This window comes from Arabidopsis thaliana, chromosome 3, assembly GCF_000001735.4.
Source record: "Arabidopsis thaliana chromosome 3, partial sequence".
In the NCBI taxonomy this organism is placed as follows: Eukaryota; Viridiplantae; Streptophyta; class Magnoliopsida; order Brassicales; family Brassicaceae; genus Arabidopsis; species Arabidopsis thaliana.
The window spans coordinates 143,812-157,605 of record NC_003074.8 but is presented as its reverse complement, the minus strand read 5'-3'; the positions used below and the strand labels follow the sequence as shown (position 1 = coordinate 157,605).

General features: G+C 37.7%; 5 protein-coding genes across 10 annotated transcripts; 4 read left to right on the top strand and 1 right to left on the bottom strand.

The window, feature by feature from the left end:
- Nucleotides 1–668: 668 nt before the first annotated feature.
- Nucleotides 669–1,458, top strand: AT3G01415 (tubulin-tyrosine ligase). The gene is made up of 2 exons (NM_001337335.1): nucleotides 669–804; nucleotides 890–1,458. The coding sequence occupies exons 1-2, from the start codon at nucleotides 674–676 to the stop codon at nucleotides 1,308–1,310; spliced, it is 552 nt and encodes a 183-aa protein (NP_001327518.1). The 5' UTR covers nucleotides 669–673; the 3' UTR covers nucleotides 1,311–1,458.
- Nucleotides 1,459–1,948: 490 nt separating this feature from the next.
- AT3G01410 (Polynucleotidyl transferase, ribonuclease H-like superfamily protein) lies at nucleotides 1,949–4,263 on the top strand. 2 transcript variants are annotated; one of them, NM_001084618.1, is made up of 9 exons: nucleotides 1,967–2,073; nucleotides 2,162–2,277; nucleotides 2,369–2,527; nucleotides 2,706–2,771; nucleotides 2,905–3,024; nucleotides 3,113–3,349; nucleotides 3,447–3,554; nucleotides 3,744–3,795; nucleotides 3,925–4,249. In NM_001084618.1, exons 2-9 carry the CDS (start codon nucleotides 2,167–2,169, stop codon nucleotides 3,954–3,956), a joined length of 885 nt encoding a protein of 294 aa, NP_001078087.1. In that variant the 5' UTR covers nucleotides 1,967–2,073; nucleotides 2,162–2,166; the 3' UTR covers nucleotides 3,957–4,249. The 2 variants fall into 2 exon arrangements, with proteins under 2 accessions (NP_186790.2, NP_001078087.1); NM_111007.4 differs by having other exon boundaries at nucleotides 1,949–2,277; nucleotides 3,925–4,263.
- Nucleotides 4,264–4,342: 79 nt separating this feature from the next.
- Nucleotides 4,343–5,881, bottom strand: AT3G01400 (ARM repeat superfamily protein). Its single transcript, NM_111006.3, has one exon. It carries the CDS (start codon nucleotides 5,684–5,686, stop codon nucleotides 4,619–4,621), a length of 1,068 nt encoding a protein of 355 aa, NP_566136.1. The 5' UTR covers nucleotides 5,687–5,881; the 3' UTR covers nucleotides 4,343–4,618.
- A 152-nt stretch (nucleotides 5,882–6,033) lies between these two features.
- VMA10 (vacuolar membrane ATPase 10) lies at nucleotides 6,034–7,666 on the top strand. 4 transcript variants are annotated; one of them, NM_111005.6, is made up of 4 exons: nucleotides 6,034–6,129; nucleotides 6,666–6,771; nucleotides 7,010–7,110; nucleotides 7,198–7,664. In NM_111005.6, exons 2-4 carry the CDS (start codon nucleotides 6,684–6,686, stop codon nucleotides 7,339–7,341), a joined length of 333 nt encoding a protein of 110 aa, NP_186788.1. In that variant the 5' UTR covers nucleotides 6,034–6,129; nucleotides 6,666–6,683; the 3' UTR covers nucleotides 7,342–7,664. The 4 variants fall into 4 exon arrangements, with proteins under 4 accessions (NP_186788.1, NP_001327894.1, NP_001327895.1 ...); NM_001337334.1 differs by having other exon boundaries at nucleotides 6,052–6,441; nucleotides 7,198–7,666; NM_001337333.1 differs by having other exon boundaries at nucleotides 6,052–6,571; nucleotides 7,198–7,666.
- A 59-nt stretch (nucleotides 7,667–7,725) lies between these two features.
- Nucleotides 7,726–13,726, top strand: AT3G01380 (sulfatase and phosphatidylinositolglycan class N domain-containing protein). 2 transcript variants are annotated; one of them, NM_001337332.1, is made up of 18 exons: nucleotides 7,726–8,057; nucleotides 8,212–8,403; nucleotides 8,497–8,652; nucleotides 8,791–9,084; nucleotides 9,493–9,710; nucleotides 9,804–9,878; nucleotides 10,094–10,160; nucleotides 10,417–10,742; nucleotides 10,888–11,121; nucleotides 11,205–11,392; nucleotides 11,719–11,860; nucleotides 11,935–12,043; nucleotides 12,132–12,234; nucleotides 12,319–12,508; nucleotides 12,619–12,717; nucleotides 12,808–12,866; nucleotides 12,958–13,063; nucleotides 13,151–13,726. In NM_001337332.1, the coding sequence occupies exons 1-18, from the start codon at nucleotides 7,778–7,780 to the stop codon at nucleotides 13,316–13,318; spliced, it is 3,006 nt and encodes a 1,001-aa protein (NP_001326691.1). In that variant the 5' UTR covers nucleotides 7,726–7,777; the 3' UTR covers nucleotides 13,319–13,726. The 2 variants fall into 2 exon arrangements, with proteins under 2 accessions (NP_001326691.1, NP_001319441.1); NM_001337331.1 differs by having other exon boundaries at nucleotides 7,740–8,057; nucleotides 8,541–8,652.
- Nucleotides 13,727–13,794: the final 68 nt, after the last annotated feature.

The following is a 13,794-nucleotide window of genomic DNA, read 5'->3' as shown; positions in this document are numbered from 1 at the left end:
GTTTAAGTTAGAAAACGTGTTAAATTGGTAAACAATTATCAAATTTTGATGGGATACAGATTACATTTTGAATAAAATAAGATAAATATTGATTTTTCATGGTTTTAATAGGTTTTTTATTTATAATAATGTCTATATAGGTATGTATTTGATGTAAAATCATTAATTTTATTTTATCCATTTTGTTAAATAGTGAGTTGGATAGTAATTAAATAATTATGAATATTTATAGAGTTTAAGTTACAAAAAATGTGTTAAATTGGTAAAAACAAATTATCACATTTTGATTGGATACAGATTAAATTTTGTATAAAAGAAGATAAATACTGATGTGTCAAGGTTTTAATGGTTTTTATTAATAAAAAATGTCTATATATGTATGTATTTGATATTAATCATTCCTTTATATTTTATCAATTTTGTTAAATAGTGAGTTGGATAGTAATTATATACTTAATTATGTATAGATTTATAGAGTTTAAGTTAGAAAATGTGTTAAATTGGTAAAAATTTATCAAATTTTGATTGGATACAGATTTGATCAAATCTCTCTTTATCACCTTTGATTTAGTATAAAATAAAACCAATATACATTCTAGACATATAACATTTATAGTTTGAGTCTTCTTTGTAGTATTGTGCTCCTCGTCTTAATTAACTAATCACAAAAAAAATGAAAGGTGAAAAGAGAGTCAAAGAAGTGATTTGTCTTTATAGTCGTGGATTATACTATTTCATTGCCTTGAGAGTATCATTACAAATCCTCTTAGACATTGAACCCCCTAGCTATATGCCCGTATACGTGTAAGGAAATTCTTGTTGTATATAGATTTGATTTGAAGTAGTTATTTGGATGATTTTTAATTGTATTATGTCTCATCATGGCCAGATACACAACTCTGAGGGCTGCGAATATTCCATACATTGGTATGGTAATTTGGTGCTTGTGCAAAGATGTTCTAGTCCCAAGATATCAACTAGGACCGGAGGGGCGGGCATTCTTCTTCTTGGCCGTGATGATACTTATGTATTGCATCTCGTATAATGTCCAAGGCGTAATGAGCAGAGTAGAGGGGTCCATAATTGGCGTGTGTCTTATACTAGCGGGGATTTCGATCGTGCAACTCTCTTGTCCAATAAAAGATTTTACAGTTACACATACTCTGTCCACCACTTACTTAGGAGCTCTGTTTGCAATCCTCGGTTGGTTAGGCACATCCTCATGGTCCTACTTTATTGGAACCCTTTTATGTTTTCCTATAACCTTATTTATCATCTACATGTTGGTTGATCCTTTGGATGACAACTAGATCAGGCATGATTCCCAACATGATATGAGTGACATATATCTATAATAATTAAGATGGCTTCCAATATTTTTACAAACTGTAAACACCAAGAACACTGTTTTCCTTCGTGAATAACAAACAAATCTTTCATACTGTGAAGGGCTCAGTTGTTAAGGAGAATTATTAAGAGTTTAAGACCTTGTTATAAAATAGCTATATGTGGTTTTTTATTTTCCTACTACAGTACTTAAGTACTTGTTTCATTATTAATGTCAAGAAAACTTGATTCGTATAAATCGTGTTCTTGGGGTTTAAGTTACAAATCTATCTGCCTTATATATTGACTACAACTCAAGTATAGAGCTTAACTTAGGAGTAAATACTTAACTAATAATCCATAACTAATAATTCTTAATATATATATAGAGAGATCAATATTCAGGCTGCTAAAATATAATTGGAAATTCTAGGTTACTCATGAATTTTGTGTAAGTGGAGTATAACTTGTGAATATATTAATGTAATTTCCACTAAACGGCAAGTAGTTTTATTTGTGTGAAATGGAACGGCAAGTAGTTTCGTTCGTGTTGAAACCGTAATATTCTATTGGGCTTTTTCACACGGAAGCCCATCTACATATTTTTTCTCGTGGTCCGTTGTTGCATCGCAAGAGCACTAAGTTTGAAATTCGAAAACCAAATCGTCTCTCTCTCGCTCGATGCGTGTTGCCTGTTCGGATTCTGGATCTCTGTTGAATTGCTTTCTGGGGACTTGTTTTAGTTTGGTATTTGTTCGTTTGGCTTAGGTTTTAGGGTTCTGTGATTTTGATAACTCGGGGTTTTGTTGATTCCTGAAGATTTGGGGGATTTTAGGGTTGATGGGTTCCACAATGGAGGATGAAAAAGATGCGTTTTACATTGTGCGTAAGGGAGACATTATTGGTGTCTATCGAAGCTTGAGCGAATGCCAAGGGCAAGCTGGTTCATCTGTAATTTCTCTGTTTATTCCTTTTATCTTATTCACTGTTGAAGTTGATGTCTGCATTATTAGGGCTTACATATGTTTTGTTTTGGTTTCAGGTATCACATCCTGCAATGAGTGTGTACAAAGGATATGGTTGGCCAAAAGGAGCAGAGGACTTGTTATCTTCGTTTGGGATTAAGAACGCTCTTTTTTCTGTCAATGCAAGTCATGTCAAAGATGATGCTTTTGGGAAACTCATTCCTTGTCCTGTTCAGGTTTGACACACAATCTTGATCTAACTAACATTCTTGTATGAGCGACTGAATAATAGAGAGTGATCTTAGTGCAGATATCATATTTTACAGGAACATCTACTCAGTTGCTTGTCTAATCTGTGACATTATTTTAGTTGACGTTCAAAATTCTGTTCTGACTTTTGATTTTTCATTTCAGCAACCGTCTTCTTCCCAAGGAGAGTCTCTCAACAAATCTTCCCCGTCTAAGAGATTGCAAGATATGGTAACAACTGTAAATCTTTTCTGTTATAGAGACATAATTCATTGCCTTTGCTGCTGGTGCTATGTATTAGTAACTGTATGTTTTGCAATCTCTTGAAGATAATGATGAAAATTCTTGTGCCTCTGATCTTCAGGGAAGTGGTGAATCGGGTTCATTTTCCCCTAGTCCTCCGCAGAAGCAGCTTAAGATCGAAAATGACATGCTTCGTCGGATTCCTTCCAGTCTCCTAACTCGGACACCTATACGTCAAAATGTAATAACATCCAACAAAATTATTCAGTCAGATGCTTGTTTTCTTCTTCTGCATCTTTATAATTCCTTTATCTATCATTCGCCCTCAGGATTCATGTACCATTGAGTTTGATGGTGCTTCTAAAGGAAACCCAGGGAAGGCTGGTGCAGGAGCTGTTCTCCGTGCTTCAGATAATAGTGTCCTCTTCTATTTACGGGAAGGTGTTGGCAATGCCACAAACAATGTTGCAGAGTATCGAGCTCTGCTTCTTGGTTTGAGGTCTGCTCTTGACAAAGGGTTTAAAAATGTGCACGTCTTAGGCGACTCAATGCTTGTCTGTATGCAGGTCCAGATATAAAATTCACTCTTATCTTTTGTCTTGTTTGAATTATTCATGTTTGTGCCTTAATTGTTTTGATAACTTGGATTCGACAATGGAACAGGTTCAAGGTGCATGGAAAACCAATCACCCAAAAATGGCTGAGCTGTGCAAACAGGCTAAGGAGCTCATGAACAGTTTTAAAACATTCGATATCAAACACATTGCCAGGGTAAGCCACCAAACCCGCTTGGTCTAGCTGCTGATTTGCTTGTGATCAACTCTGTAGTCCGTCTGCGCAACAATCATTAGATATCCAATCATGTTTGGTTTTGAGAGTTTTAGTGCGAATTAGGACCAAGTATCTTTGAGTTCATTTGATATGAAGATGACCACTAATTGTAAGCTGTCCGGTTTGCAGGAAAAAAATTCAGAAGCTGATAAACAAGCTAACAGTGCGATTTTTCTGGCAGGTGAGTTAGATGAAGTTCTTGAAAAAAAACATATGGGTTTGATTTTTGTGTATGGATCTTGAAAGAAATCCATACGCATCGCTAACCAGGCTTCAATCAATTTTTTTTTTTTTGTCAATGTGTATCCAGATGGTCAAACGCAAGTGATTTCAGGCGGCTAGAAGAGATTAGTTTAGTGTATTCCTGTTTTTGTGTTTCCGGGATCGTGTCTTTAACATGCTGTGTCTTGGCATAAACATGAACATGACGATGTTCTCTTCTCTCTTTTATTCTGTCCCCATGACTGTTGAGATTTCCAGTCACTTGTTCTCTAAGTTAAAATTTCTGAGAATACGTTTATTACTATTTCTAAGAATATGCTATGTGTTGACCATAAACATGAACATGGTAGAACATGTTCTGACTTCTCTTTTGCTCTGTCCCCAGTCTGTTAAAACTTCAGTCACTTGTTCTCTAAGTTAAAAATTCGCAAGAACATGTCTATGTTTCTCTCCCTTTTTAACACTTTTCTTGCATTCTAGTTCGATAATTTCAATTATGAATGTCTCCCTTATGTTATTCAAAACCCTACTCATAAAATGGGAGGGAAAATTGGTAATGAGAAATCTGTTAAAACCAAACCGAAATTTATGAAATGGATCACAAAAAGAAAAGAAAAGCCAAACTCAAGATAAATTACAACAAGCCCACTAATTTTCTACACAAACTATTTACAGTTTCCTTTTCCCCCCTTTTTTTTCTGGTTGTTTGTATACACCCTCGCATTAACAGTAAAAGACGAAGAAAGAGTGTGGTAAAAAAAGATAAATAAGAAAAGCTCACATCAGAGTTGGGACGATGATCTAGCACCACCATTACTAATGGATCTTGGTTGCCTTAGAAGCTCAATCAACGCCTCAGCCTTTTGCTTAGCTCGACTTGTTCCTGCCTGCGACAGAGCCACTAGCGGAGGTATCGCTCCTTCTCTAGCCACCATTGTTCTATACACAACACTCTCCTCACAAAGCTGTAGCAATATCGACACAGCCATCTCTTTCTGTCTCTGTGTTCCCACCTCTACTATCTCCACCAGCACCGGAACTCCTCCTTCCTCCACAATCGCCGGTTTCGATTCCGGCACCGACATTAACAGACTCATCACAAACGCCGATTTATCCACCATGTTTGATCCGAAATCCGCCATCAATTCAACAAGCGGCTTCATAATTCCCGATTGCACGGCTCTGATTTTGTTCTCTTTAGCTGAGCACAACGAGTACAGAGCCGTCGACGCGTCCTTCTTCGCTCTGAATCCGCCTGTTTCTAGAAGGTTCACCAACAGAGGAATCGCTCCGGATCTCCCGATGGCGACTTTGTTCTCCTCGATCTGCGATAGACGGAGCAGAGCACAAGCAGCGTTCTCTTTAGCAGTCGGTGTTCCCATTTTCAAAGCCCTGACAAGCGGCTTAATCGCACCGGAAGAAGCAATCGACTCTTTGTTCTCGTCGCAGAGAGATAGATTCAAGATTGCAGTGACACCATACTCCTGAAGCTGAAGATCCGAAGAAGAGATCAGAGAAATCAACGGCTTAATCGCACCGGCCTTGGCGATTTTGATCCGATTCTCAGGTTTGTTCTTGGATAAGAGCCTGATCTCCATAGCAGCTTGCTTCTGCTCATCGATCGAATAGGAGGAATCAAGATGCGACACGAGATGATTGATGAGATCATCGGAATTCTCAGAGGCGCAAGAGAGGAGGAGACGACGGCTCTCGGAGGAAGCAGTGGGGAATTCGCCGGATCTGTCGCTGTTACAATCGCTGAAAGCAGAGGAGTCATCGTTGAGACTTAAATCGCTGAATTTGCGGCCCATGTAGGTGAAACTGCCGGGGCGGTGATTCTCCATCTCCATGGATATGAGATCAGACCATCAATACAAAAACAAAGAACGTGGATGCTTTTAGTTTAGGGTTTGGTCTGTCTTACGAGTGGTCTGGTCTGTCAGGAATATTTGTTTGGAGGCAAGAATGAGCTAATTCAGAGTCTAGAGAGAGAGAGTGGAATAATAATACCTTATTATAAAATTAATTAATGGTTTTCATTCATGTATAAATAAATATATATTTTATGTTTTGTAATGGCCCGGTCCCATTATTATTACGAGGCTCCGCGTGTCTCATGGTTACTTTGGGCTTTTTGTAGATAAGACCCATTATAAGAATGGGCTTCAATGTCTATTAAAAGTGGGCCCACTGCTGATGTTAATCATACAAGTACCGAGAGCAGCAGATTAGATAGACGTGTTGATAGATCCTCGATTTTCTCTCTTCTCTCTTGTCCTCGGAATCAACAAAGGTAATGTGTCTTCTTCTCTTCAATGCGATCGGTTTCAGTTTTCTATCGGAAGTCAAACTGTTTTGACTTCTTTCGGAAATTCCGGTGATTCAACGTGGTAGGATCGTTGTTAGGATGGTGTTAAGAGTTTTGATTTTTGTTTGAATATCAACTAATTTATACATGGATTTCACTTACTTGGTGATCTTAGATTCTAATTAATCCTTTTTTCGGGATCTTAGATCTATCTGATTCTCATCCCAATTTGATTTTCCACTTGTTTTGCTTCCGACTTATGGATTGCTAGAGTAACAGATCTGCTTTGAATTATGGGTAAATTATGTTTCTCTAATCCTGTTATGTCCTTAAGTTAGTAGTTAGTCAGTCTCGTAATTCATATGATCGGCCGAATTAGTGATCAGTGACAGTGAGATTATGTGTAGGTTTATGAGCAAAATTTTAGGTATGTTTTGCCTTTATGGAAGTTCAAATTTTTGTTGTTTAGGTTTTCCTGATGCATTATTGGACCTTATATATTAACAGATTTGTTTTTGTAGACTTTTGTGTAATAAAGCATGGAATCCAACAGAGGTCAAGGTTCGATCCAACAGTTGCTTGCTGCTGAGGTAGAAGCTCAACACATTGTCAATGCTGCAAGGACCGGTAATTTTAAGTTTTTTTTTTCCTTTGCCAGTTTAGTTTTCATATCTGAAACTCTATAATTACTTGTCAACTTTAGAACTGAAAGTTTCCCAACACTAATATCTACATCCAATTACATTCTTGGGAGCCTGCATATTTTATGGAAATGAAGTTGTAGTTATGTGTAGCACTTGGAGCATAATGCATAGGTTTGATTATATGGCTTGAAATTGATTTATAACCTGTTTATTGGTTGCAGCAAAAATGGCAAGACTGAAGCAAGCTAAGGAAGAGGCAGAGAAAGAGATTGCCGAATACAAAGCTCAAACAGAGCAAGACTTCCAGAGGAAACTTGAGGAGGTAAATGATTTTTTAAAAAGAGAAAATTGTTCTTAGACAACCTAAAATGTAGTGTCCTCACTCTAATTATCATATTGTTGAAAACAGACAAGCGGAGACTCTGGTGCGAATGTGAAGAGGCTGGAGCAAGAGACTGATACCAAAATCGAGCAGTTGAAGAACGAAGCATCGAGGATTTCCAAAGATGTTGTCGAAATGCTTCTGAAACATGTGACCACAGTGAAGAACTGAGAGATATTTTTATAAGAAAGTAAAAAAAAAGTTTATGAAAAAAGTGGGAGTCATTTTTGAGTGATCTGCTCTCTTTCTCTTTTGTGAGTATTTCTGGATTTGAGAGACTCATCTTATATTATTGTTGCTACTTATTCTCTGCTTTTTTGTAATTTATCTCTGTACTCTTCTTTTTTTTTTTTTTTGAACAACCATCTCTGCACTCTTCTTTGTATTCATATATTTGGAACGTTGTAATAATAATTTGAGCGCAGAGGAACACAATTGGATTATTTATGTTTCTAAATTGTTACAAAAAGAAATAAATCTCAACTGGATTGGGCCTAACTTAACTTATATCATAGTTTTGTTATATCGTAAGCTGAAGGTTTGGGCTTTAGTTCTGAGAATAGTGAACACTGAAAAATGGAGATTTAACAAAAAAATCCAAGGAGAAATGTTTTTGGTCGGAGAATTGGGAAGATCTATGAGGAGCGACGGGATCTTGGGAGTTGGAGGTTCGGATCAGAGTCGAGCAACAGCCGTCGTGGTCGCTAGTAGACGAAGATGGCTAAAGAGGCGAGAAACATGGCTGGTGGTTCTCGGTGTTGCTCTTCACGCCGTCTACATGCTAAGCATCTTCGACATTTACTTCAAAACGCCCATAGTCCACGGGATGGATCCTGTGCCTCCGAGATTCTCTGAGCCGCCGGCTAAGCGACTTGTTCTTCTCATCTGTACGTACTACGTAGTAGTAGTCCTCACACACTGAAATGTGTTTCTTACTTCAGCTCTGGATTCTTTCAGTTATAGCTTATAGTAAGATTTTAGAGTATATATGATTCTGCTCGAGACATTTCTGATTTGCTTTTGCTGATGGACATTTATCAGCGGATGGTTTACGTGCTGACAAATTCTTTGAGCCGGACGAGGAAGGCAAATACAGAGCACCCTTCTTGAGGAATATCATAAAGAATCAGGGGCGTTGGGGTGTCTCTCATGCTCGTCCTCCTACAGAATCTAGACCTGGCCATGTTGCTATTATTGCTGGTTTCTATGAAGATCCTAGTGCTGTCACTAAAGGTTCTCTTCTTCTTCTGTATATATGCTTGTAGATACTTACTTAGTCTTGTCAAGTTGGTAGCGGCTTTTTGAAATGAAATTGTGTGTTTGCAGGATGGAAAGCTAATCCTGTTGAATTTGATTCTGTTTTTAACCAGAGCCGGCATACGTTTGCTTTTGGGAGCCCCGATATTATTCCTATTTTCTGCAGTGCCTTACCTCACAGCACTTGGAATTCTTACCCGCACGAGTATGAAGACTTTGCTACAGGTTTGTTTCCTTGTTTGAAAAACTATGTATTAGTATCTGGAATGAAATTTGACTCTGCGGTCAATTTGCTTATTGCTTGTGAATGCAACAGAAGCTTTTTATTACTAGAATGAACTGAGATGTTGTATCTTGGTGTAGATGCCTCCTTTTTGGATGAGTGGTCTTTCGATCAATTTGAAGGCCTTCTCAATAGGTCTCACGCAGATCCAAAGTTGAAAGAGCTCCTCCACCAGGACAAACTCGTTGTCTTTCTTCACCTTCTTGGTTGTGATTCCAATGGTCATGCACATCGGCCTTACTCATCAATCTATCTCAACAATGTCAAAGTTGTTGATAAGATTGCTGAAAGGGTCTACCATCTCTTGGAGGATTACTACAGAGACAATCGCACTTCTTATATCTTTACCGCTGATCATGGGATGAGCGACAAAGGTCTGCTTTTGCTTCTGTCACTCCTTTTGTTTCAAATTTTCTCATTAGTTAACACTCTAGGGCATATTGGGTGGTTAGACTACCTACGATTTGGGAGCCGGTTTGACTAGAGTATACTGCTATGGAGTAAGATATTTGCTCTATCATTCGTTTGGATTGTTTTGAGATAGGATAGTTTATGATACTAAGGGGACATGTTTTGGGGTTTATATTTCAATTCAGCTACAGTTGTTTTCTCAAGTGGCCATTTATTCCTGCCTTGCATTTGCCACTCAAACTTCGTATCATATATGGAATGATCATTAATCTGCCCTTAGCTATCTGGTTAGGTTTCATCTGCACCTTCCATCTATTTTTCTTGCTTCGTTTTGAGCTTATGATGCTATATGAACCTGTTGTTACTTATAGGAAGTCATGGAGATGGGCATCCTACAAACACTGATACTCCATTAGTTGCTTGGGGAGCTGGGATTCAATATCCCAAACCAGCATCTGGAAATAGTCACTCTGATTCTGTTACTACATTTGTTGACAAGCATGCACATGATATGCCCACACCTTATGACTGGGGCCTTCGTCGCGTTGAGAGAGTAGACGTCAACCAAGCTGACATAGCACCCCTTATGGTTGGACTTTACCTTCATTTCTCAGTCAAACAACTTAAAATGTGAATCTGTTTCCCAAGTTCTTTGGTCTCACTTTTTTGTTAATATCTGTAGTCAACGCTCTTGGGTTTGCCATGCCCAGTGAACTCCGTTGGAAATCTACCACTTGGTTATATGAAGTTGAATGAGGTATGTTACTTGATATGAACTCTCCGCTTGTGGTCTCTGAAAGAGATTAGGTATTTGTTAATGCTACATTTCTTTCCTAAAATCCCAGTTCCCTGTTGAGTGTTCATGGGTGAGAGGTCGAAACTGAATTGGGAATTGGTTTTAGAATAGGAATAGGAATAGAAATTGGCTGGAGGTCAAGACTTATGGTGCTTTATTGTTTTATGTATTTTTAGGCAGAAGAAGTTGAAGCTGTGGTAGCCAATACCAAACAAATCCTTAATCAGCTTCTTCGAAAATCATGTATCCTTGTGCTCACACTCTAATCTTAGCTTAAGTTCTGCACTGAAGATTATAATTTTTACTGTAGCATCACTTCTCATTATGATGCCGTTCCCTGCTTTCAAGCCTTTGACATTGTTCATGCTATAGTACAGTAGTCTTATAGGGATCGAAAAAGATATTTGTTCATATTCATAGTTTGTTTTGAGAGTTGTTTCTTAGCTTGCTTATATTCTGCTCTTTTTATCCTGGGTATGTCTGTCCTTGACAAAATCAGATATAAAAAGCTCAAATTCCTTATTTTTCAAGCCATTTAAGCCGTTGGTCCACCATTCCTTTTCGCTGAGTCAGATTGATGAGTTAATATCCGCCAAAAGTTATGAAGCTGCAATGAAATTAGCTGTGGACCTCAGAAACTTGTCACTAGAGGGCCTTCATTATTTCCAAACGTATGACTGGCTTATGCTGATGACTGTAATTACACTCGGATACACTGGATGGATGATCGTACTTGCCCTGCATGTCCTGCAATGTTATAGTTCACTATCAGGAGATTTGTCCAAAAAAGAGCATTTGTCTGTGCAGAAAAAAGACTCCGGAAAAGTAAACGCTTGCATCTTCACTTTGATAAGATTACTCTTCTTTTTTAGCTATTCTTGGTTAAGCAGGATTTCTTTGTCATAGTTAAACATCTACACTTTCATGTGAAATCTCTGTCTGTCTCATATTTTTGATCATTTTGATACAGGTATATATCTCAGGCTGCCTGCTGATGGCAATTCTCTCGGTGCTAAATTTGGTGGAGCATTCGCCCCCTCTTTACCATGCATATATTGGAATGACTGTTTTTCTATGGACACAAATCTTTAGTGAATATCGATTAATAAGAGGATTGTGGAAATATTTGAGAGAGCGGAGGGCCGACTACTTCATCAAACTTCTATTTGCTGCAGCTGTAGCAGTTGTCATTGTGGAATTATTGGTACGAGTAGTTGGATGGTCCAATAGTTTTTCTCTGAAGTGGAGGATTTTTCCCTGATTGTTTGATCTTTGAACCTCTTGCAGGTTCATAGCTTCACGGAGAGAAAGCTTTACACTTGGTTTTTCTTGATAGCAGGTGTTGTGGCTTCAATTTTGTTGCACTTTTCAATCCCTTGGCGATCTGGGATACCAGTTTTTGTCTGTATATCTTGTTGGTTCCTATCTGTCTTCACTTTGATGCCAGCTGAAATTCCTGATAATAATAACTTAGTGTAAGTTCTTTTTCTCTCCCTTGCTTGAACTTCTCTCTGATTGTTTTTTACGTTTTGTGGTTTACATGACACTGATGCTTTGGGAAACCACATTTATTACTTAGCACATCTAGTAACTTTTGAGCTGCAACTCATCTAGAAGAAGGCTTCACTTCCATTGTATAGAATTGTTCAATAGAATCATAAGAATATAAATTATATTGAACATTCTATTTAAAAAAGTAAAAAAATTTGTTGAACACAGCATTAAGCATCTTTGCTCTTTAGCGTCATTTTTAACTTGTGAATGCTCAGTGTTTCATGTTGGTACCATCTCTTGGTTACAGAGTTACAAGTGGAGCTATTATTATAGTAATAAGCCTTGCTGCAAAGTGGCTAGACACACATGCAGAAGGGAACAAATTTTGGCAGAGTATTACTTTTCATGAAAGCAGGACGCAGATGTGCTCAATGTTATATTGTATACAGGTATTTTACTTTTATAACTTCAAATTTTGGTTCTTCATCTAATAGTTCACCCTTTCTTGGTGCAAATGATACAGATATTTTTGGTTGGTGTGTCATCTGTGATGGTGTTTTTGTCGACAAAGCATCGAACGCAGAATCAAGAATTGCATTCGTCACATCAGTTCATAAACTGGTTAGTTGCCGGTATATCCTCAGACCTCTGTACTGTTTGCATAATAGTGTTTCTTTGTGTTTGTGTTACTCCTTTTGTAACCGTCTTCTATCTTTGCAGGTTCTTCAATGGTTCTTCCGTTGTTTTCAGCAAATGGCATCCTTTCTCGATTAAGTTCAATATTTCTTGGTTTTGCGCCTCCATTTCTTCTTCTGTCTATTGGGTATCTCTCTTTACAAGACTTAGTTATACATTAAAGTCCACTGGTTATATGGCTTGTTCTCATGTTTCCACCATTTGTTTGCAGATATGAAGCTGTATTTTACAGTGCACTTGCCGTTGTGCTTATGGCATGGATATTGTTTGAGAATGCTTCTCATCATTCTAGCAAAGTAAAAGAATCGTCTCTGTCAGAAAATAACACAGAGGAACATATCACTATCGGAAGCGATGAAAGATACTTGCAGCTATCTGATGTGCGGATTCCTTTGGTTTTTGTAAGTCGTCTTCTTTGTTTCCCTGGTCCCATTGTGACGTGAGCGAGATTATGAATACATCTGAAAAAATGGAAGTCATATGAATTTAGTATTTGGCTTGTGTTCTGTAGATGGTTTTGTTCAATGTTGCTTTCTTCGGAACCGGGAATTTTGCAAGTATAGCAAGTTTTGAGATATCATCTGTATACCGGTTTATCACAATCTTCAGCGTAAGTATCTGCATTATTGTTTGTTTTTCTACTTTTGTTATAATCTGTGTTTCCATAAAATCTTATGTTTAAACCGGTGCATCTGTACAGCCGTTTCTGATGGCAGCTCTTCTTATATTCAAGCTCTTCATACCGTTCATGCTTGTCATGTGAGTGTAAACACTGAACCAAAGCCAGTAGTAATGAATAGTATAAAACTAGTCTTAAACCTATGGTTGTCCAAATTGCTGTGAATTGCAGATGTGCGTTCAGTGCAATAACGAAATTAGTGAGGGTGCCAAGATTGGGATGTTACTTCCTTGTGATCTTATTTTCAGACATAATGACGATCCATTTCTTCTTCCTGGTAAGTAAACATTCATTTGCTTACTGTTATTATGTCAAAATTAAAACATATAGATATTGGTGTTCACTGACCAAAAATATGTTGCAGGTGAAGAACACAGGAAGCTGGATGGAAATTGGGAATAGTATTAGCCATTTTGGGATTGTGAGTGCTCAAGTGGTCTTTGTGCTTTTACTCTTTGCGCTCACAAACCTCTACACCAGAAGCATCCGAATCAAGCCACTCTCTACCTCTCCTTCTCTCAAAACGCTCTGAAACGCCACTATTTTAAAAACTCACGTTTTTCATCGCTGTGACAGTCATGTAGCAAATGAGTTCTTAGTTAGAGCTATTCGATCAGTTTCAGTTTTTTTTTTTTTTTTTTTTTTAACCATATGAAGTTAATTTTTGTTTACAAATATGATGACTTCATGTGAAATTATTTAGCTACAATACTCTGTTGTAACCAAAAGAGACTCAGGGGTTGATTGGAGCCGGTTTTGAGTAGAGTATACACTGCGATGGAGTAAGATATTTGCTCTATCATTTGTTTGGATTGTATTGAGATAGGATAGTTTATGACACTAAGATAACATGTTTTGGGGTTTATATTTCAAATTTGGCTACAGTTGTTTTCAGTTCTCAAGTGTCCATTTATTCCTGCCTGGATGCCTTGCATTTGCCACTCAAACTTGGTGTCATATATGGAATGATCACTAATCTGCTCTTTAGCTATCTGGTTAGGTTTCATC

Bases quoted from the DNA above. Each gene is read 5' to 3' on its own strand.
- AT3G01415 (NM_001337335.1), top strand. From the start codon at position 674: ATGAAAGGTGAAAAGAGAGTCAAAGAAGTGATTTGTCTTTATAGTCGT. The intron at 805-889 runs GTAAGGAAATTC...CATCATGGCCAG, and splicing joins AGCTATATGCCCGTATACGT to ATACACAACTCTGAGGGCTG.
- AT3G01410 (NM_111007.4), top strand. From the start codon at position 2,167: ATGGGTTCCACAATGGAGGATGAAAAAGATGCGTTTTACATTGTGCGT. The intron at 2,278-2,368 runs GTAATTTCTCTG...TTTTGGTTTCAG, and splicing joins AAGGGCAAGCTGGTTCATCT to GTATCACATCCTGCAATGAG. The intron at 2,772-2,904 runs GTAACAACTGTA...TCTGATCTTCAG, and splicing joins CTAAGAGATTGCAAGATATG to GGAAGTGGTGAATCGGGTTC.
- AT3G01400 (NM_111006.3), bottom strand. From the start codon at position 5,686: ATGGAGATGGAGAATCACCGCCCCGGCAGTTTCACCTACATGGGCCGC.
- VMA10 (NM_001337334.1), top strand. From the start codon at position 6,684: ATGGAATCCAACAGAGGTCAAGGTTCGATCCAACAGTTGCTTGCTGCT. The intron at 6,772-7,009 runs GTAATTTTAAGT...TATTGGTTGCAG, and splicing joins TGTCAATGCTGCAAGGACCG to CAAAAATGGCAAGACTGAAG. The intron at 7,111-7,197 runs GTAAATGATTTT...TGTTGAAAACAG, and splicing joins TCCAGAGGAAACTTGAGGAG to ACAAGCGGAGACTCTGGTGC.
- AT3G01380 (NM_001337332.1), top strand. From the start codon at position 7,778: ATGTTTTTGGTCGGAGAATTGGGAAGATCTATGAGGAGCGACGGGATC. The intron at 8,058-8,211 runs GTACGTACTACG...GACATTTATCAG, and splicing joins GCGACTTGTTCTTCTCATCT to CGGATGGTTTACGTGCTGAC. The intron at 9,711-9,803 runs GTTGGACTTTAC...TAATATCTGTAG, and splicing joins CTGACATAGCACCCCTTATG to TCAACGCTCTTGGGTTTGCC.